The sequence below is a fragment of the Hemitrygon akajei genome, chromosome 14, assembly GCF_048418815.1.
Source record: "Hemitrygon akajei chromosome 14, sHemAka1.3, whole genome shotgun sequence".
Taxonomy (NCBI): Eukaryota; Metazoa; Chordata; class Chondrichthyes; order Myliobatiformes; family Dasyatidae; genus Hemitrygon; species Hemitrygon akajei.
Genome location: NC_133137.1, coordinates 69,158,116 through 69,180,863, shown reverse-complemented (window position 1 = coordinate 69,180,863; position 22,748 = coordinate 69,158,116). Strand labels below are relative to the sequence as shown.

The 22,748-nt window shown below is 36.5% G+C and overlaps 1 protein-coding gene across 6 annotated transcripts in view; it reads left to right on the top strand.

Annotated features, from left to right (window-relative positions):
- Window positions 1-22,424, top strand: part of bltp3b (bridge-like lipid transfer protein family member 3B) — a 146,922-nt gene extending 124,498 nt beyond the window's left edge. For 4 of the 6 annotated variants that reach the window (XM_073066315.1, XM_073066311.1, XM_073066314.1 and 1 more), the window contains 4 exons: window positions 3,474-3,733; window positions 6,142-6,277; window positions 16,851-17,032; window positions 21,571-22,424. In XM_073066315.1, the coding sequence (XP_072922416.1) occupies window positions 3,474-3,733; window positions 6,142-6,277; window positions 16,851-17,032; window positions 21,571-21,687 (695 nt within the window). In that variant the 3' untranslated portion in view covers window positions 21,688-22,424. The remainder of the gene's footprint in view (window positions 1-3,473; window positions 3,734-6,141; window positions 6,278-16,850; window positions 17,033-21,570) is intronic. The other 2 variants (XM_073066313.1, XM_073066312.1) reach the window with 1 other exon arrangement.
- Window positions 22,425-22,748: the final 324 nt, after the last annotated feature.

Sequence of the window (22,748 nt, the reverse complement as noted above, 5' to 3'; positions counted from 1 at the left end):
TTTTGTTTAAGAAGCACTTGGATAGGGATGTGGAGGGACAGGGCTTAGAGTGATTATGGTCTGAATGCAGGAAATTGGGCTGATCTGGGTAGGCACGTTGGTCTACATGGACTCGTTGAGCCAAAGGGCCTGTATTGTACTGTGTTGCTGTATGACTGTACACTTCTTTGGCTGCAAAGAGCTAATATTTGGCAGAGTTCCTTGCATAATTTGCTAACCAGACGGGAAGCATTATTACTTTTTACTTATTACCGTACTTAAGTATTACTTTTGAACTTAAGACGTGTAACTGTAAATGCTGCATGTCCCTGGAATTTCCAGGGTGGGGCAGTAGAAGTATATCAGTAATCATTTGCACTCAAATCCCTGCCATCATGCAATGTTATAGTCAAACAGTGTTTATACATACTGTATATATACAAGTACAATAGTTTTTCTTTTTAGATGCATGGGGGGGGTGTTCTAACTGCATATTGAAATTAAAATGCTGAGTTTGTATATCTGAATAGACTCCTCTCTGCTATACAGGGGAATAGAAAGGATTTTCCAATGTAAAAAAATTAAAATGCATAAAAACTACTACAAGGTGCTTTCTTTATTACTAATTAAAATATTTGATCATATTGGTTTGTTTCAATGATTGATTTTTGCAAATTAATTACATGAATCAAATCAGTTCCTTATTCAGGAAGATGGTATCTTCCTGCTTGAGGTAGTTCAGCAGTGTCCCAACACACTGAGCAACCCAATACCATTAAATATGATCTTTCCTCCCTTTGCTCAATACTACTTTCTTGGTTTATGATGATCAATGTGCAGCCTTTACATACTATCTCATGAAAGAGAGGGACACCATGGTAGTGTAGCAGCGCGACACTATTATGACTCAGCGCATTGGAGTTCAGAGTTCAATTCCAGCATCCTTTCTAAGAAAGTTTGTATGCTTTTCCTGAGTGTGTGTAGGTTTCCTCCAGGTGCTCTGGTTTCCTCCCACAAAGGTGTACTGGTTAGTAGGCTCATTTGTCATTGTAAATTGTCCTCTCTGCTTAGGCTAGATGGGTTGCTGGGCAGTGCTGCTTGTTAGGCTGGAAGGGCCTGTTCTGCACTGTATTTCTAAATAAAAATAAAACAAGATGTTTTCACCTCAGTTGTTACTCAGTTTCTGCTGGGTGTGCAACTGAAATTTCTTGTCCAAGTTTTATTTAATGCTCAACTCTGGAAAGACTCTTCATTATGATCTGATCAGTATGATAAGTTTCATTGAACTCCATCCTCTGGACATTTCCTAAATTACAATCAGCTTTTTCATAAACGTTCAAATTGGTTACCTGCTTTAGTATTGGACTACATTAATAACTCCATTGAATTGCTGGAATCACTCTCTACGCCAAGATGGACATAGAACCTGCATTCGGTAGTAAAACAAATTGGTAAAATTTTAGCATCTACTGATATGAGAATGCTTTTGTGAGGATGATGAGGGACACTATTAACCAGTATGACAGTTTTTTCCAGCAAAATCTGTTGATCACTGGTGCAATGGAAGGTAAATTACAGATTTCTTGGCAACCACTTTTATTAAATGCTGCAGTTCTTCCATTTCCATTATTTGCAGTTAAAATAATCTGGTGCATATTAATGGCTTCAGTTTTCAAAAAAGAGAACAGTTTTCCTATTTTAGCGGTCTTGGGTTACCAATTGATTTGTATATCACTTGTTAGTCTGTTCTTATGGCCTGGAACATGACATTGAGTCTTGAATACTAAGGCCTTTGTTGTAAGTATTTCCATGATATGTTTACATTTTTGTATCTTAAGTTTGTTTGATTTCCAACTTTTTCATTAAATACAATGAATTCATCTCATAATTATCAGTTGCTGAATTGTCTGTGCTCAACTTCTCTTGAATGCACATTTTGCCTTTTTTTTCTACTGAATCAGCCAACAGAATGAACCCCTCAAGCGTGTCTCAATTTCCAGAGCATCAAAAGGAATTTGGCCTGCCTAGCACACATGCATTCTTGTCATAATGCCCTCCTGTTGATTGAACCATTTCAGCATTGCTTGGTCCAGATCCTTGTAATTTGTCTCCTTTGTTGATTTACTGCAGGCCCATCACTCAAACATGATCTAACAACATAAGAAATCAATGTTAACTTGACCTTCATTAAATTACAGGCACCTGTCTGTCATTTCCATATTCCATTGAGTTATTTGAGTGGGCCTTTAAAATATTTTAAGTGCAGTCTTTTACAGCCCACAGGACATTGAAAACCACAAGCTAATATAGCAGCCGCTGATTAGTCAGGAGTCTTCCGAAAAGCTAACTTGCCTTTCAATGTTAAACTATTTTGCATCGCAGGCCATCTCCAGGTTATGTATGCCCAATTTTTAGACATCCCAACACACAAATGAGCTCCTGTAACATTAATTAAGCTCAAAGGTCTGATATACATTCATTCCTATAAACATCAGAATTAGTTTTTCCCTCTCCCCCAACCACTCCTCATCTCCCCTCTCTCCCCTTCTGAACCCCTCTCCATTCTTTCTTCTCCCCCCCCCCCCCACCACTTTAGTAATTGGACAAGTGGAATCATGCACTTTTAATGCCACTCATTACAATTATAATACCAGGGAGCTATTTTTGTTTACTCTCTTATTTTTTTCGGCACGGACTAGGAGGGCCGGAATGGCCTGTTTCCGTGCTGTGATTGTTATATGGTTATATGGTTATATTTATGGATAAACTGTCATGAAAGTCTGTAAAAACTGAATCCCTTCATTACCTGTAGATGGTCTGTATTGTACTTAGGCATCAAACCTTTTGCTATCTTTTTAAGACAAAATTTGTAAAAATACCATCAGCCATGCAAATTGAATAGAATTACTATGTAACTGCACTTCAGATCTTCAATGTTGTATAAGGAATAAAACTGGAGTTATCTTAATAAGAATATTTAGCGGGATCTAACATCATTCAATAATTCAATGTTTTTTCACTTCTTTACTACTCGTGTTTGTCATAAATTCTGAGCGACAGCACTTTGTATTACTTCTAAATGCCATGGCATCAGATTTGATACAACCAGCTGAACTTAAATAATACAATTTTTTGGTAGCTTTTGATCGACATTGCATTCTATTTGCTGTTCAGTCAGCCCCATGGACCCCACGTGAAAAGAGAAATTGCATAAGAGAATTTATGGTCATACTTCCTCAAGAAATTTGTGCTTGTCTAATTTGAGGAAAAGTAAACGGTATTTAATGGACAATTTGTGTTTTATTAGTAAACTAAGCAAAAACTAGATTTGGATTGGAAAATGCATCCCTAAGCAATAGTGTTTTAAAAAATGGTTGCAAGAAAATGAGTATACAACCACAGACTTGGCTTTTATTGAAGTATTATATTAAACAATGAACTTGCTCTTTTGACGTTGTATTTTGATTCCCCCCCCCCCTCTATTTTGTGTCTAGATCGACACCAGTCTTCATTGATACAAGAATGCAAGAAAGAATCACCTGAAGTGAGTTTACGGCTTGAGGGTGGGCCTAGTGCTGCTGTCCATTCACCACTTGCAGTCCGGAATGGTTTCTTGCAATGCATTGTTAAGGACTTCAACTCGGAGTTCCTGATATCTTCCCTCACAAATTTAGGAATATTTTTGGAAGATGAAGCACCTGCTGACATTATCCCCATGAAAATTGAAATCACTGATTCTAAGATTAAACTAAAGGTATGTTCTGCAAAAACATTTGCCCAACAGTATAGTGAAATGTTAGTAAAGAGCCCCCTTAACATTTTCTTTACAATTGACGGTAAAAATTGTGTTATTCCCAGAGCATAATGTCTATGAAAAGCTAGTATTTATGCAAAGTTATGGAAAATAGTCTCTGCAGGATTAGAAAATGGCGATCTTGTTTTTACACAGGCATAATTGATGGTTTAGTATGTTGCCTGCATTATCTTACTGAAATTAAGGGGTTGGATTTGTACTCTAAATATCAAGCTAGCATTTACTTATGTTTTTTTAAAGAAAAAGGAGCTGCATCCATTATCATGTGCATGGTTAAACAAAAATTATGAACTGCCACATTACTTTCAGAAACCATCATAAAATGGCATTTCACTACCTGTACATGATTCATTGAATTACATTGCACGGTATGCAGTTTTAGTTAACTTAGAAAATAGTTCACAAGTAAATGTTTTAGCTTTTGGAGTCTTTTCACAGCATTATATATCTTAATTGCAATTGACAATCTTGGCACTGAAACTTAAATGTTGGTTCTTCAAAGTCTGTAATGGTAATCACAATGTTATGGTTATTTAGATCAGATAATGTTTCATGGTTTAGTTCTTTGCGAGTCCTCCCTTTTGTGGTCTCATGTCTTTTTCCCCAGTTGCTTTCTAGAGAATTTGCTGTGTGAATTAAATATTTTACTTGACACTTCTCTGTTTATACTGAGTGTAGTTCTTTAATCTGCTGGCTTGAGCAATACTGTTGTTTGCCCTTCGTTACGTTGTTTGTTAAGATTGTATGGAAGATCCTGTACTATTTTGGCTAATGAATTCTGATGCAAAATATCAGTCTAAAGAAATTAAAGTAAATGCTCAGTACTGTTTATCACCAGATTTTGTATTGAAGCTGCATGCCTTTTAATATTTCATCCTGTGGCTACTATTTATAACAGAGTCTGGATAAAGAATACTGGCAACTATCTGAATGGAAGGTGAAGTGGCTGCTGATACAAAACATGGCCATTGTCTGGAGATGTGCAGGATTGTAGCTCTTTATTTTTCTGTGAGATCAGTCAATTTAATACAAATCAAAGTTTGAAACTGAGACCCAGTTAATCCCTATTGTTCAAGGATGAAGCGTACTGAATAACCTGGAGAGGCTCTTCTTGGTGTGTGTCATGGACATATACCATGTACTCACTTTCAAGGACTCTTCATCCTGGGTTCTCAATATTTATTGCTTATTTATTATTTATTGTTCTTTTTCTCTGCTCAAACTGGTAAAACGTGAGGTGCAGGCATACCCAATTTCTCAATTGGTAGAAACTGTCGGTCTATTCTAGTGGTATTCAGTATTGTAGCGTTCTGAAGATTTGCATAGATATTGTTGTGTAGCCCTAGTTGTTTAATGTTGTTGTGTAGTGCCTTTGGGATGATACCAGTTGTAATTAGATACCAGTTGTACTATTGGGATCAGGTCTACCCTGATCATGTTCCAAAGTCTTAATTTCCTCTTTAAATTTAGCATATTTCTGGTGTTTTTCACTTACTGATTTCTGTGTGTGTTTAGAATGGCTATATCTATTAAGTAAGTTGTTTTTGCGTGGTTATCCTGTATTATTATATCCAAATGATTATTATGGATTGTCCTATGTGTAATAAAGGATCAGTCATCATATAATATCTGGCATTCTTACTCTAAAACTGGATCAGGCTTATATTTATAGTAAGATATGATTTTTATGAGTTTGTATTTTAAAGCAAGATTTTGGTGAATGATGTTTGCCACTTGATTGTGCCTGTGTAAGTGATCAGATTGAGTTAAACTGCAACAGGATCCTGTAATGTGTTGGATTGTTTCAGGTTTTCGTTGTATTTGCCCCGTTATCTTTTGCACATTGGTTGTCTGCCCTGTTGGGTGCAGTCTTCCATTGATTCTATTATGGTTATTTGATTTACTGAGTATGTCCACAAGAAAATGAATCTCAGGGTTGTACATGGTGACATGTATGTACTTAGATAATAAATTTACTTCGAACTATGAAATATGTGTTCTGTTCTTGAATGGGTAATTAGCTTGCAGATATTCTTGCTGACAAAGAATTTAAAGTATATCAGAATTGTTTTCTATATTTTTTTCTTTTATTATATCATTATTTGTGGAAGCAAATTAATTTGAAAGCATGATGGACTATCCCTAACCAAGCCATGATTGGCAAAGTGATCTGCAATGCAAATAGCAGATTACAGCTTTGTTAGAATCAAAATCAGGTTTATTCCTATAAAGCCCAGATCAATTTGGTTGAGTAGTTTTGGAAATGTGCAGAAGTTGTTTTGGAATATTTCCACTAACTAGCTATTATAATAAAAGCTTCTAAAAACTTGTTACAATTTCATTCAAAGGATGACAATCCATGCCGTGAACAACCCACCCACGATCCACTGCCAGTGGAACTGATGATTGATCATCTAATTGTGAGCAGAAACGATGATGGAATATTTTGCATTGGAGGTGAGGAACTGTTTACTTTGCAGAAAGGTGAGATCTAGAATGAGCTTGTAATGTGTTTGTGATTTGATTTGCATAATATACTTTTTAATCAATAGCTGTTGTAAAACTCCTTTGCCTATCACTACTGTAGTTGGTATTTTACCTGCCCAATTTTAAGGCAGCAGGTTGTGATTATTTCTCAGCAATTTTTGACATTGACTTTTTGTTGATTAAAATGTTGTTTAGAATAAATTGTATCAAACTCACCTGATGTGAGAATAACATGAAAATTATATTTTTGGAAATATAGCCATTAAAAAAAGAAAATTCAAAGTTTGTTGTATTTAAATGGAATAAAACAGTTTACTATTTATATGAAAGCTTCACAGATGAAGCTAAATTTTATGATGCTTATTTCATAAACCAGACCCAAAAATCTAAGCTGATATTCCTTTGCAGATATGAAGTTCATCAGATGAAACGTGAAACCAAATTTTCCATCTGCTTTCTCAGATGAAAAAAAGTACAATTTTTGCAAAGGTCATGGACTTTGTTCCTAATCCTCTGAACAACATTGAACTCTTAATCATTTTTCCCAACTGTAGCGGTTACATTTTCCTATATTATAACATTATCAACTTTTCAAATCATACTTTGGTGGCTATAGAGGACATTCAACATCTGAAAAGAACATTCAAAACAAATTTCTCTCTGCCTTATTTATTTAATGTTAATGTGTTATACTGATGAAATATATATACATGGAATATAGCATTCTTGTTCAAATTATGGTTTTGTGAAGGATTTGTCATTACCACAATTCCAAAGATTACCTCCAGATTTGTAGCCAGTCTCATCCTAATCAATGCTCTTAGTATCTTAGAACTGCACTTCGTCCAGGCGACAATGCAGCCTGAGAATGACTGTTATGTGTGCACTTCACTGTCTATAAATATTCTTGTGTTTGCTTTAATTGTAATTTTAACTATTAATTAGGAGTGGGGGTGGGGGGAAAGAAAGAAACTAATTCTGATATTTATAGGAATAAATGTACATCAGACCTTTGAGCAGTTATTTGAATACAAACCAAAACCGTTCAGAGACTGAGCACGGGTGGTAGACACTTTATGACGTGCTGTCCACTATAACCAAGTTGTAAAGTCAAAGAAAAAACTTCCAATCCTGTATTAAGAAACTAGCAAAATGATAAAAACTAATGAAACTAAAATTAGTGATTTACCAAAGTAAAAAGTCTTAGCATATTTAAACATACTTAAGCCAAGCATTCTTAAACATATTTAAAAGTATATAAGTGGTCAGCAAAAAGTTATCACCCACAGCCCACTTCCTAGCTCTACCCAATCTAGATTGCACATGAATATGTAACTAAACTCTGAGCTTCTACCACACCCCAACCCACATAACTAACTACCCATAATAAATATACAATACAACATAGGTACATAGCTCTTACATCACAGCCCCTTATTTATTACACTATAATAATTACAGCTACATACTACTAAAACATAGGAGACATTAAATCTTAATATTAATACAAATGTCCTCTTTCTTCTATTGCTTTTCACCTCAAAAGGTTCAAAGTGGTCCACTCCTACACGTGTGAACAGAGGTTCATCTGGAGAGACCCTGGAGCTGCCTCAACTGTCGACAAACAACACACTTAGCCAGGATTCTTCATATAGCCGTACTAGCACTGGGAATCCAAAAATTTTTGGTGCAACCTGGATACACGTGGCTATGGCCACCACGACCCACTTCTTGATGTACATGCCGCTGAATGAGATCTGAGATATAAAGGTACACTGGCAGTATAACAAGGTGTTTAGACTCTTCAGGCATGGCTGCCCTATTGGGCTGTCCACTAACTCTCAAGACACCGTCTTCAAGTATTGGATTGAGCTTGAAAATATGACTGTTACTTTTCACACTTTCTCCCCTTTGCAAACTCAAAAATTAATCTGGAAATCTCTTTCTTTGACAAAAAACAACAATCTCCTTTCTAAACTTCTCCGCTGAGAGGCAATCTCAGCCAATATGACTTTTGGCCTTCTCAATCTTTCTCTCGCCAAACATCCAAGTCAGATTGAGAGTGAATGATATTCAGTTGCTTCCTCTACTGACTAAGAAGTAAGAGCAAGTTCTTAAATCTAAGAATCCAGGCTACTGTCTTCCTCAAATGGATCCAAGTCAAGAAGTGATGGATTATATATATTACCATGTCCATCTCCTCTTCAATCTGCATGATATTCATTGAAGCAATCTGCTTGACATCTGGATCATCTAACAAAAGTTCTCCAGAATAATCAGGATTCACAGGCCATTCACTTTCAGGGTGAAGAAGATACTGAGGCCCTGACACCCATACCTTATTCTTCAGAAAAGACTTCACCTTCAACCCTCCAGAGGATGTGTCCACAGGGTAGCTTGAAATGTTTACATACCTCCGTTGCGATGCTTGTGAGACCTTAAGAATGTCTGAAACTCTGTTAGCGGTGAATGTTCGGAATCTGGAAGCTTCATTCTTGATTTACTTCACAGAAGTAGTATCAGTCCAAAAAACTGAGCCCTGAAGCTACCTGTACAACTCCTTTCTTTACAATTTGTCCATATGGCTTGTCATCATAGCAGCAGTGAGCTCCAAACAAGGGATGGAAACTAACTTCAATGGAGCTACCCTAGATTTTCCCATGATAAAAGCACTGCAACAATAGGTAGATTTCTGCTCCATAGACATCTTTGTTTTCGTTTTTAAAGTGGTGTAACTTCTCCAAAATCCAAGGGTTTCAAATATCCAGAAATCTTGAAGTCTTCCAACTGGCAAAGTTCTTCCAGCCAGCTGTCCACTGATGAACAGTTGATGTTGGTATAGCTTTATCACAGCCAAGCCCATTCTTACATGGATCTTGTAGGATCTTCTTAGCAGATAACACCACTAGACTCAAGATTCCAAATGGATCATTGATGGAACCTAATGGTGTAGAGCAGGGGTGTCAAACTCATTTTAGGTCACGGGCTGGATTGAGCAAAATGCAGCTTCATGTGGGCTGGATCAGTCGGATGCGTGCAAACGCAGCTTTCATTGCCTCCGTTTTTTCAGCCTGCTCTCATGTGTCTCAGTCTCTGCTATAACTACAAAGTGTTTCACTTTACAAATTCCGTTTCTTATGAAGAAGTCTGCCGAATAAACACTAAAAACCCTGAAAACCTGGTACCTGAATAAACTCAGCATTAGCCATATCATACGCCATAGGCGCTTCGATTACTGGGGCCAGCTTTAATAGTAATTAGATATTATCTCGCGGGCCAAAGATAATTCCATCCGGCCCGCGGGCCTTGAGTTTGACATATATGGTGTAGAGGATTCCCCTTTTGGTAAGTGGTCTATCTTGGATCATGATCTTAAACTGGAAAATATCAGACTGAATACACTATTGCACACTCAGTACTCTCTCCACCCAAGGAATATCTTGATCCAAATCCAAATCCTTCAAGTCTTTTGCTCTTTGTTCTTCAGATATCACAGATAGCTTCTATGTGTGTTGCTTATCCACTTTGTGAGTCAAAAACTACCTTTAGCACAAATGGATACAAGGTCATGATAGAGTAACACGGCTTCTTCCTCAGAGGACACTGACACAAGGCAGTCATCAACATAGAAGCAATACAAAACCTTGTCCACCACCTTGCAGCTGAACTATTCTTCGTTGTCTTCTGCACATTTCTTAAGATTGAAATTGGCACAACTCAGTGATGAAGTTGCTTCAGAGAGATGTAACTTGATGTAACCACCATTCCAAAGTGCACCATATCTTGGCTGAGGTCATTATCAGGCCACCAAAGAAACCTCAGCAGATCTGCACATTGATTCAATATCCATCATGATCAGCAATGGTTCTTTTCTGATTCTGGCCATGACTCCAATCAGTGAACTATTAACATCTGTTCTTTGTAAAAGCTGAGCATTAAGTGATAGTCCCTGAAAAATTGCTGCACAATCAAACATAACACGGTTTTCCTTTTCTGGGGTGATAAAAACCATGATGTGGAATATACCAGATTTTCCCAACACTGTGTTCCAGATGCTCCGCTGGCACTCTTTCGAGGTGACATCCTACATGAAAGCTGTGTAGTCAGTGTGAAATGACAAATCCTTCTTAACCCTCTTCCCTACGTTCAAAGCACACTGTTCAGCAATCTTCCATTACATTGGACAGTATTTTTTTTCTGAAAGTGGTGCTTAAAACTGAGCACAAATATAATTTCTGACTACTTGTATCTCATAGGAATTTGAAGAAACAAATTAACTTTTATTGAATATAATGCACTTAATTGCATAACAGTGCTGACAATTTGCCATGGTTCAACTAAGCAAAAAATGTTTTGTTGGTGATTCTCATTTGTACTTGGTGTCTGAGGCTTCTCGCTTAGATGTTCAACAATAATCAGCCAGCATTAATGGATTCCAGTTGCATTGATATCATTTCTCTATATCCTGGTGAAACCTTTCAACATGCTTGTCAATGACAGCACCAGCATTTGCAAGGAAGAAGTCTAAATGAGAATGCAGAAAATGAATCTTAGTGACGTTGCACTTCATGGTTTTGTATGCTTGAAGCATGTTGTCAACCAGCTGCATGTAGTTTGGTGCTCTGTAGTTGTGAAGAAACTTTTCATCAACATTCTTGAATGTCTTCTATGCATTTTTTCCCAGTCCCACTCAAAGTTCTTCGATTAGCTTGTCATTGATGACCTGTTTGATTTGTGGACCAACAAACATGCCTTCCTTTATCTTAGTATCAGCTTTTCTGGGAAACATCTGTCTCAAATATCAAAATCCTTCATGGAATTTTTTTGTGCCTGGTGACAGCAGATTCCTTCCTTGCAGTCTTGAACCCAGTAGTTCTGCTTTTGCCTTTGACAAACCCAAATCTCTGACCAGGTTATTTAACTCAGAATGAGCCATCAGATGAGGCTCAGTCAACATAAAGGGTTCAAAATCTGTATCAGTATCAATGTTGCTTTCCACTCCTGGCTTGTGCATCATGGCATCTTCATCTGCCTCCTCTAGACTCTGTGTCTCTAGTGGCTTTGGTATTAGAAGCTATTATCAAGTGGCATAGGTCTCATGCCTGAAAGAAGATTAAGGTATTCAATGGATTTCTTATTTTTAGCAGAGAAACCAGACACATTGGTCAGATAAATGTACCAGTCTGTCACATGATCCTTCTGTTATATCAATTGGACAGCGAAAGGCATTGACTTCCAAGTACCTGAGTCAAGCTTCAAAATCGACAACAATGTTGCGCAACAAGCATGAGGAGCCCAGGATTTGTCTTGGTCGTCAATTTTACAGCCAAAGCAGAGCCCATAAGCTTTCTCAATAAGAGGAGTCTTTGAGATTTAAGTGTATACTCGCCATAAAAGAGAAATGATCACAGTTGTTGCAATGTTGACAAGGCATTTTGCTATCTCAAATACTCCTGAAAATTCAATTACTTTATTATAATGAGTACACACAATATGCTATACGTGTGGAGCAAGTGCATCAACGTGATCGCAAACCGATTTAAATGAAAGTATAATGCATAGAATGGTGTGTGCGTGATACTTTTATAGCCTTTCTAAAACTTGTCCTGCCACGCAGCATCCACCCTGCCTAAGTGTTCCCAGGCATTCCTGGATAAGATAGAAAACGTTTCAGCTTACATTGTGTGCAATATTTTAATTGACTTGAATTATGAATTGAAATAAATGTCGGCAATTACTAAAACCATCGTGCATGATAGGGAAATTTCAAGGTGCTTTTCATGATCAGCAGCCCAAAATCCATAAGCTCCAATGCTTTAGGCGCACTTGTCTTCATCAGCATTTCAATTTCAGAATCAATCTCTGGCAAATGGACATGCTTTAAGTGAGACCATCTCTGGAGATCCCTCTGACAAGGAATATTCCCTTTGTGGATTGACATACTTTCCTGCATATAGATGTTAAGTAGTTCACAATAGTTTTCACATCTAACTTCCAATCCTTAAACAATGTGGCTACTCACAACCTTCTCTTGACCCATGGTGCATAAGAGAATGTGTGTTCTTTTTCCTCTTAGGTTGAGCTTGTTTATTAGCCCACTGTGCAGAACACTGCAGTACTTCCTTGATGTAGAAAAATATGAGTAACTACTGTCTTGTTATCCTTCTTAGACTTCACCTGTACTGGAATTATAGGTAGTTTACAGTCATGATCACCAGCCCCTATAAGGCCATTAGATACCGGGGCATTACTCACTGTTCTGTTTGATTCTTTCACAGATTGTTACGATTCTGCACCCTTTTTGTCACAGCGAATATGAAGCATGCTGGGACGCTTGCCACTGCCTACCTTGCATGAAAGATGCTTCCATCAATCGTTGCTGTTGTGTCCTGTACACAAATAACCAAAGCAAACACCACTTTCCTTTAGGAAGGCAATCTTCTCATTATGAGGCCTTTTCTCCAAGTGAGGGTACAAATCCAGTGTACGTTCACCCCCACAGAACAGACAAACCCTTGTGGCTGACGAGACCATTTCCCTTTCATTAGCTCCAGGCTATTTTAGATTTGCTTCTCATTGGCCACAGTAGTGGCAAAGCTGCTTCCATTAGTCTTAGAACGAAGTTGTAACTTAGTTTTGTTCATACCCTGCTTACTGCAGGTAATGTAGTATCCTGTATATTCCCAAACATCAGGTGGGAATCCTTACTTGTTTTTCAATAAAATCAACAATGGCAGTGAAAGTAGCCTCATAGTTGTACCTGTCTAGTAGTTCACAGACCACCCTTCTCCATAGATCCCTAAGCATATGGGACAAATTCTTTAAAGCAATCAACATATTGACAGGCATGTCCAGCACTTTCATGTACTGAACTTCTCCCATGGTATTACAACAGCCTTTAAGAAAAAGACCAAAGTCTTGAAGAGCCTTCGCGTCTTCAGATTTAATAGGTGGCCGAGAAAAAGCCTTTTGAATGTAGGCTGATGCAATTTTCTGCTTAAAACCAAAATGATCCTTAGCTTTTAGATATCCTTCCTTAGGATTAACATGCTGGCAACTTCTGACAAGCTCTCTAGGGCAACCTATAGTGTACTGTTCAAGGAAATAGAGGTGGTCACCATAATTGTCAGTCTTTCTTTCAACACTATTCTTAAAAGCTCTTATTAATGCATGATATTACAATGGATCGCCATAAAGATTGGAATCTTTCTTTTAGGCAAAGATGCAAAGGGTTGTCATTGTACCAATAAGGTTGTTATTTTCATTTTGTGTCCTTATGGCCTCCATAATACTAATCAGACCTTTATCATCTAAAGCACGAGTGTTCCAATAAAACCCCAATGAGCACCTTGAGCTGTTGAATATGACATAGGTTCAGAGTGCCTCTGTAGTGCAGGCTGAGAGTGAACACCCTGAACTACCCCTTGAGGGCCCTAACTCTTGTTTCATAGATATCTGAGGAACAAACGAATCAACATTGACATTGAGTGTGTTGGGTTTTCTCTGTGCCGCATCAACATAGGAACTCATACCATAGGATTGTCCTGCTGGAGCACTTTTAGCATCCACTGTACTTGAGGCCCATAGCACACTTTAGCTTTGGCCATCTGTGCTGCAATTTCTTTCAGCAACTTAAGCTGCTCCATCCTTCATAGCTGCTTCTTTACAAAGCTGTTTTTCATTTCTACGAAGCTGTTCTTCTATCTGCTTCTTTCCTTTCTTGTGGCTCCTCTTGCTCTTCAAACACAGGTTTATCCTTCAATGTTTATTGCTGTGTAATTAATGCAGCTATATTAGCCTCCATTTTAATGCATGCAGAAGAGGTATGAAATACGGAAGATGTTCTGCTAGCAGCGAAGCTTGGAGCATGAACATTTGATGCACTGATGCTCGGGTGTATGTCATCCTGTAGATCCTCAGCTTTATGCACAGTCAAAACATGTCTTGAAATTTGAGAAACATTTTTACTTGTTTCGACCTTAAACCTTAAACATTGCTTTGTTTCAGCCATTGTTTAGCATCTGCTGTGACTAAATTAATAAAAGTTTCATTATCGGTAAAACTTTCAATTTACTTATCTCATTCTGGGTTAGGAACTAAAGACAACAGCATGTAACGTTGCTTAGCAACAGCTTCGTGGAGACCATTCTACTCTAAGATGAGACTGCACTTGAGACATTTTCTGAATCTCCCATAAGATATATAATTGATGGTATTAAATCTTTAATTTTGCTCACTTTTCTCATATTCCTTTTGAGAACTTTTGATTCTATTTTTTAAAACTTTCTCAGTAAGTTTAATTTCTCTTTTAGTCCTGACTTCAAGATCTCTGGCATCAGTTCCACTCATGTTGCTTTCCAGCTGCGATCACCCCAGACCAAACAAACAGCGTTCAATTCAAATGTCAGCAACCAGAATATTTCAGCACTTCATTAGAAGAAAGCAACGAACCCCTAGGCAAGCGGCACACCAATGAGCATACTGGTAGTGCTGACCATCCCAAACTGTGTTCAAGCCGTAAATAAACGGCATGAATCAATAAAAGGTTGTTACTTACTGCAAGTTGCTCCTGGCTCCTCAGTGTTGCGATTCCAATTTTGCCAACGGGTCCGATGCAGTCCTTTGGCGTAGACTGTGGTGTTCATTTGGTGTAACTATCTTTTAAAAAAAACTTTTTTAACAAAACTTTCAATTTCCAGATACACTTACATTTACATTTCTTCCCCTCACAGATATCAGGTATCAGAACACTTCCATCAAAATATAGACATCACCACAACATCCTATACAAAAGCCCTTATTAGTATAGCAGACAGATTTACATCTATATACTGCAGAAAAGTTTGCCATGTTTTATGAAAACTCTTTGTTTTTGAGTGTACAGTAATGTCAAAAAGTCCAAAGGAATGTATTCCATGATTAATTTACGCCAACCAAAAAGTCCAGGGGCCTTATCGGATATCCAACAAAGTAAAATGTTCTTCCTCGCATAAAAGGTCAGGATGTTAAAAAGTTTTTTCTGATGTGCATTAATAATACGACTGCTGGGTAAGCCTAAGAGAAAAGACACTGGGTCCAGTTCAAGCTCCATCTTCAGAATCTTTACAATTTCACCCAAAATATCATTCCAGTATGCCTGAAGTTTGGGACAAGTCCATAAACGGTGGGTGAAAGTTCCAATATTTACTTTACATTTAGAACACATTGGAGATGTAACTATCTTTTTGTTGACAAAAATGTAGCAGTTACTCGAATACAAACCAAAACCACGCAGTAACAAAGCATGGGGGTTGACACAGTATGATGTGACAGTATGACACAATAAGCAATTTGTAAAGTTGAAGGAAGTACATTCAATCCTTTATTAGAAACCAGCAAAAGGAGCGAAACAATAAAAACTAATGGAACTAAAACTAGCGATATAACAAAATAAGCAGTCTTAGCATATTTAAACATACTTTAGCCAAGCGTGCCAAATGTATTCAAATGTATTTAAGTGGTCAACAAAATGATACCACCCCCAGCCCACTCCCGAGCTCTATCCAAACTAGATGTAACTAAAGACAGAAAACATGAATACATAACCAAACTCTTCGCTTCTACCATGTCCCAACCCACATGACTATCAACCCATAATAAACACTCAACATAAAATACAGCAGACAGAAAATAGATACATGATTCCTACACCAACTATATTTCAACATTCCATTCAGACAATAGTTTTCACAGTTAGAGTTTGACATTTTAGAAGTGAGCTGGCTATGCAAGTTCATTTGTTAAGGACATTATTGACTTGGTCTTGTCAGAGCTGAAGATGATGCATTGTTGTTAAGCATCTGGCAATTTTGTTTATCTACAGGAATTCATTCATTTTATTTTTTCCCCAAATGTGTGCATTTTGTAACAAGCTTTGCTTATTTCTGTTGTTTATAATTTTCAATGGTGATCAAATTTGATAACATTTTGCTTTAGCATCACTATGATTGGTACTAATCATACTAAATTTTTAGCTTATTTAAATAGAGATCTGTCTTAAATAAACATGAGCTTTGCAATATAAGTGAAACTTAATGAACACAAGTCACAGCATCCTCTTAGATTATCATGAAATGCTACCAATCTCTGTGTTCTGCATACTGTTTGAACATTTTACAAAAATCAGAGAATGAAAAGTAATGACCATTTTCAGCAAAATACAAAAGACGTTTTTTAATGAAATCAGTTTTTTTCCAGTTTAGCTGAGATTTTTTGAGTTAATATGACTCTGCAGGTTTTCTGTATGTATTTAGTTCAACTTTCGTAGATGGCTTGAATATTTGCTGTACATTGAGTACAAGTACAAAGTCTGTGTAAGTTAATCATTCTTGTCCGATAGATGGTAATAGCTGGTCAGTGTTTCATTGTATTGAAGGTAAGCTGTGCATATTTTGTACCTTGTATCTGGTTTGGAACTGTAAAATTAAATCACTGGATCAAAGTAATATCTTGCTTATTTTCTAACAAGCTACTTCACCTTTTTACATTAGATTTGGATGCTTTCTTGTTTACATTTGTTTCTTTTACCCAGGCGCCCAGTTTTCTAGTCAGTCCGAAGCAAATAGTGGAAGTACAAAGCAAACAATATTATCATGCTTAAAAAGTGACGAATCAAAAGAAGTCAGATTTGTGTCACAATCTACTCAAACAGATCCGAAGGATCAGTTTGTACCAAGGCAATCAGAGGCTGGGAATTCAGCTACCAGAGAAAAGGTAAGCACTCATGAGCACAAATCAAACATCTTCTGTACACCAAAATCAGAAGTTATACTTAATTAATTTGTAAAAACACAGTAAAATTTACAATGTATAATAATGAAATACATTTACAAAGTACTGCCCAAAGTAATTCATAGAAGCACTATCAAACAAAACAATTATGTAAGGATATGATGTGGAGGATGGCCAACAGCATATTTTTGAAAGTTTATTTTTGAAATATTGTAAACAAGCGAGAGGAAGAGGGAGGAATCTCGAAAACCTGAAACTGAACAACTGAAAGAATGACCGGTAGAAGGAGAGGGATTACTACAGATGATGGACAAAGGCAGAGTGGAATGGAGGAATACAACTGTGACAGAAGGTTTATACATGAAAGTGGAAGCACAGGGCACAAAATAAATTCTAGCCATGCTGTCAATTGTATTTTTTATGCCATGAAGGTGACAGCCAAATAAATAATTTGGCCATAGATGTCTCAGCCTGAAACGTTAACCGTACTGTTTTCCATAGATGCTGCCTGGCCTGCTGAGTTCCTCCATCATTTTGTGTGTGTTGCTTGGGTTTCCTGCATCTGCAGATTTTCTTATTTTGAGAACTGTTTATCTTTCAAAAACTTTCTTTGCTCTCTCCATCTAATTAAGTTGTAATTATTCCAGTTGTGCATAAATTCTTCAGTATCCACTCCAAGGTTTTTGACAAGTAGGGCAGTACTCTAACCAAGGGCTAACCAATAATCACAGTCATAGATTTGTGTCACTGAACCTATTTACAAAATCAGTTGTCCCAAAGTTTTTTAAGCTACGTTTTAAAACTTATTTTGCCCTCTTCAAATGTTGATGAAAATAACTAACACTGAGTCCATCTAATCTGTGTTGCTATATGTTGTACCTTCAAGTGTGCAATGCTACACGTAATCATTGACCAGAATATCATAATTTTATCTTCAGACAATTCATTATCCACTTTGAAACACTGTTTCTTGTACCCAGATAAAGTCTTAATGAAGGGTCTCAGCCCAAAATGTCAACTGCTTATTCCTCTCCATAGGTGCTGCTTGATCTGCTGATTTCCCCCATCATTTTGTGTGTGTTGCTGTGCATTTTCAGAATCTGGAGGGTCTCTTGTGTTTCAGATAAACCGTTCATTGCAAGAGAAGTAATAGCCTCATGGGCACCATAGTTCATTCTTCTCTCCATTAGGAAAAACATGTTCACAATGATACCCCTCTTAATATACACCCCAGGGAGAATGGCTACAGACAGCAGAAACTTCAAGGTACCATCTCTGCAAAATCCTCCAAATTGACAAGCAGAATCATCTTAATTTTTCAGTCCAACAGCCCTAGCTGAGAGTTTATAAATTATAATCAGCTGGCTCCAATGAAAGGGCCACATGCCTGACACCAGACTCTTGAAATGTGTATTCTACTTTAGTTCTGTCACAGAAAGAGATTACAAGGTAAAGTCAACACTTTAGGATATTCATAAAGCCTGTTCAGGAAAAAAAAATAACATCTTTGCTGTCTTATGAGAATACTTGGCTTGTGACCAATCAAATTGAGATTGTGTTGAGAATCTCAGGACCCTTTGTAAGTATACAGAAGACCACCTGAAGCTACAGGAGAGACGTCCCATGTTCCCCACCCACCCACCACATCAAGAACCTCTGTGCTCTACCTGTGACAGAACCTGCAGATCTCACTGGCCTTTTTAGCCACTTCATTGTTGACTCCTGTAAACTTTCTGAGGAAGGAGACTTTTTTTAACATCTGTTCAAATACAATGTTCTCCTGTAATCTTAACATGCTGCAATGCATTCATCAGTACTTAAAGATTAGGACAAAATTGCCTGACTCATTGACTTCCTCTAGCATCTACAGACTCCTGTGTTTTCATTTTACAAAATAATAGTTTGGCAACATTTGGAGTATTGTGTGCAGTTCTAGTTGCCTAGATTGGACTGGGGAGAATAAAGGCGATTCATCGGGATGTTGCTTGGACAGGAGAACTTCAATTTCGGGGAAAGATTGAACAGGCTGAACTTGTTTTCCTTGAAATGGAAGAGACTGAAATATGACCTAATAGAATTAAATAAGATTATGAGCTGATGCTCAAAATATTTCTCCAGTAAAAACTGGAGAGCTTCTGTTTAGAAATGTAAGCTCTATGAACCACTTTAAATTGTAGAAGAGAATGACGAGCACAGAAAGATGATTTATTAACCCATTTAAGAATTTTATTCCATCTATCAGAAATCTGACAATTTAGGTCATCCTCCCAAGCTTTTTTTATTTTATCTAAAAAGTCTTGTCTAGAATCAATCAACAAGTTATAAATACCGGTAATAGAACCATTAACAAAAGGTTTTAAATTTGAAAGATCGTCCAGTAAATTTTTATCAGGACCTATAGGAAAAGTAGCTAATTGGAAACGTAGAAAATCTCTAATTTGAAGGTATCTGTAAAAATGTGATTTTGGGAGTGCAAATTTATTTGACAATTGGTCAAATGAAGCAAGAGATCCTGAGATAAACAGGTCCCAAAAACACTTAATACCTAATTCATCCCAGTCTTTAAAGACTTTATCAGTCATGGAAGGGATAAAAAAAAAATTAAGGAGAATGGGAGATGATAATGAAAAATTTGCTAAACCAAAAAATTTTCTAAATTGAGACCAGATCCTTAAAGTTTGCTTAACAATTATGTTATCTGTTGTTTTATTTGCTGAAAAAGAAGAGTATGATCCAAGAAGAGAGACAATAGAGGAATTTTTTACAGAATTAACTTCTAAGGAGGCCCATGATGGGCAATCTTTACCATAAATATAATAGGACCAGAAAGTAATATTCCTTATATTGGCAGCCCAATAGTAAAACCTAAAATTGGGTAGGGCTAGTCCACCCATCTCTTTATTTCTTTGTAAGTAAACTTTACTTAAACAAGCTTGTTTATTATTCCAAATATAAGAGGTTAAAATTGAATCTAAAGAATCAAAGTACGTCTTAGGAATAAAAATAGGTAAGGCCTGAAAAAGATATAAAAATTTAGGATCTTCATTTTAATCAAATTAATTCGGCCAATTAGGGATAAAGAAAGAGGGGACCATTTAGACAGCGTCTTTTTCACATAATTCAATAAGGGGTTTAAGTTTTCTTTGAATAAATTCTTGAAGTTTTTAGTAATTCTTCCAGTTTTTACCCGAATGTTTCTCCACTTTGTAATAAATGCAACTCTGTTGATGCCTCTTTAATTCATATGTTTTGGTTTTGCCCTACAATTGAAAAGTTTTGGCGGGAAGTATTTCATACCTTCTCTCAACTTTTTAGGGTCCAATTTGACCCAAATCCCCTTACTGCCTTGTTTGGTATTATTGCAAATGAAGATATAACTTTAAATACTCCTAACCTACAGGTTTTAGTTTTTACCTCTCTTTTAGCAAGAAGAGCAATCTTGCTTAAATGGAAGGAGTCTACCCCTCCTACACATCTTCAATGGCTACGTGATATTATGTCATATTTAAATTTAGAAAAGATCCGCTGCTCAGTCTTAAATCCGAAACAATCTTTTTATGATATTTGGGGACCTTTCCTAAATTAATTTTCCAATTTATAAAGTTTAACAGTGCACAGACTTTTATGTATATTTTTATCTTCTCTTCTTAAGTGAATATTTTTTTTTCTAATTATCCATTGTCATCCATCAGCTTTTTTCTTTGGTAGTTGGTAGGGGGTTGACTTTTTTTATATAAAAAATTTCTTTTATGATGTATGACCTATCTTTAAATTTTTGATTACAGAGTGGTATACCTTTATGTGTTATGCTATAACATTTTGATCAATTTTATTACAATATATGAATGTACACAAGTTATGTTGAGATGTATCTATGTGTTGCACTCTGTAAATCTTTTTTCTTCTTCTTCTGAATAAAAATATTGTAAAAAGAAAATATTTCTCCAGTGGTTAAGGTAACAAAAGCAAGAGGAGGTAGTTTTAAGGTGAGAGGTAGGGGATTTAAGGGTAAGTTTTTACCTTTTTAAACACTAGTTGATATCTGGAACATGCTTTCAGAAGATGTGATGGGATATGCTACCAAGTTTAAGATGCATTAAACACCTTGAAACGCAAGTCATTGAAATTTATTGTTCAAATGTGAACAAATTCCATTGGCAGAGATAAGCGATGTAAGTTTCAGCATGAATGTGTTGGACCACAGGGCTTATTTGATAAGTACGGTATTATTTAGGTTGAGACAGTTGGCTCTCTGCTTTCATATTCCACTAATTTACAATTATGGAGGCTTACACTGATTCTTGATTTTCTCAAAGAGCATGCAAATGAAAATCAGCAGTCAACTTTCATGTGCTTTGTATTACCTAAACCATTGAAATGTTAATTAATCAATTAATTGTTTGTGCACACTGACCATTAAAAACACAGAAGAAAAATAACTGGAAAAGAAGAAGATATTAGCGAACAACTTAAAGTTAAGGAAAAATAAGTCATGATTGCCTTTTTGTTCTTTTTTGTAGTTACTTTTGGAGGAAAACGAATGCCTAAAACAGGAACTAGCCAAAACTAAATTGGCTCTTGCTGAGGCCCAGATGGAAAACGACAGCTTGTTGCAACAAATCAAGAGGGTTAACTGAACTGTAATCATAGTGAGTTACAACTCCTTGTGGACTGCATTAAAGCAGAAGTTTCTTGAAAACGGGGTACAACTATCCCAAACTGTCACTGTTTTAACTTTGCGGTCTTCTTGCTGAGCATTGAACAAACTTTATTAAGAGAAACTTAACAGTATGTCTGCTGAAGACAAACTTTTGAATGTGAAAAAAAATCTTACCGGTCTGTTTGATATCATTCAAACGGTACAGGCAAGTATAGTACAATTGTTGAGCTGCATAGGTGTTGCACCATGTGTTAATGGTGTTTATATTCACTTAAATCTAGAATCAGTGCTGTCATAAAGGGGTTTGAAATAAAGTTTGAAATAAAATATTGTGGGTAAGTAATTTCTTTCATACAACTGACTTGAGTTTTGTTATGCCATCAAGAATTGTTTTCTAAAACAAAATCCTGTTCCAGGAGAAGAGGAGTCTGAATTTGCACTGTAATTAACAACCATGTATTTGTTTTTTCTGTGTAAAATCTGTGATATAGAATTTGTACAGCTTAACATTAAGTGTGTGTGCTTTATGCATTAATGGAAGACACTGTTGTTGCTCAACTTTGTACTTCTGCAAAAGTCCGTCTGATTTAACATGTCATTTTACATGTAATGATGGATTTAACAAAAAATGATGCACATCTTTACATAGCATCTTAATTCTTCCATAAATAATTGTATTAAAATTGTACTCAAAATAAAGTACAGCAAAATTAACTCAGTACATTTTAACCTTTTTTTACATGTTACTGAATTGTTACTAAAAATACATAATAGTTGCACACATTCACACATTTCCTTTATTTTGTAATGTTGAGCACACCATTGTACTCTGTGTCTAATATACTTTTCTCCTTGCCCCCAAGTCCATGTTTGTTCATAATAATTGATTTTGTCCTTGATGTCAAAATTAGGAGACCAATTGAAGTCTTAAATATAAAGAAATGGCAAATAATAATCATGAACACAAGTCTATACCATTGCTACCAAGAAAAATAACTCTTATATGACATTCAATGTAGCCACTATTGGGCGTCCCAT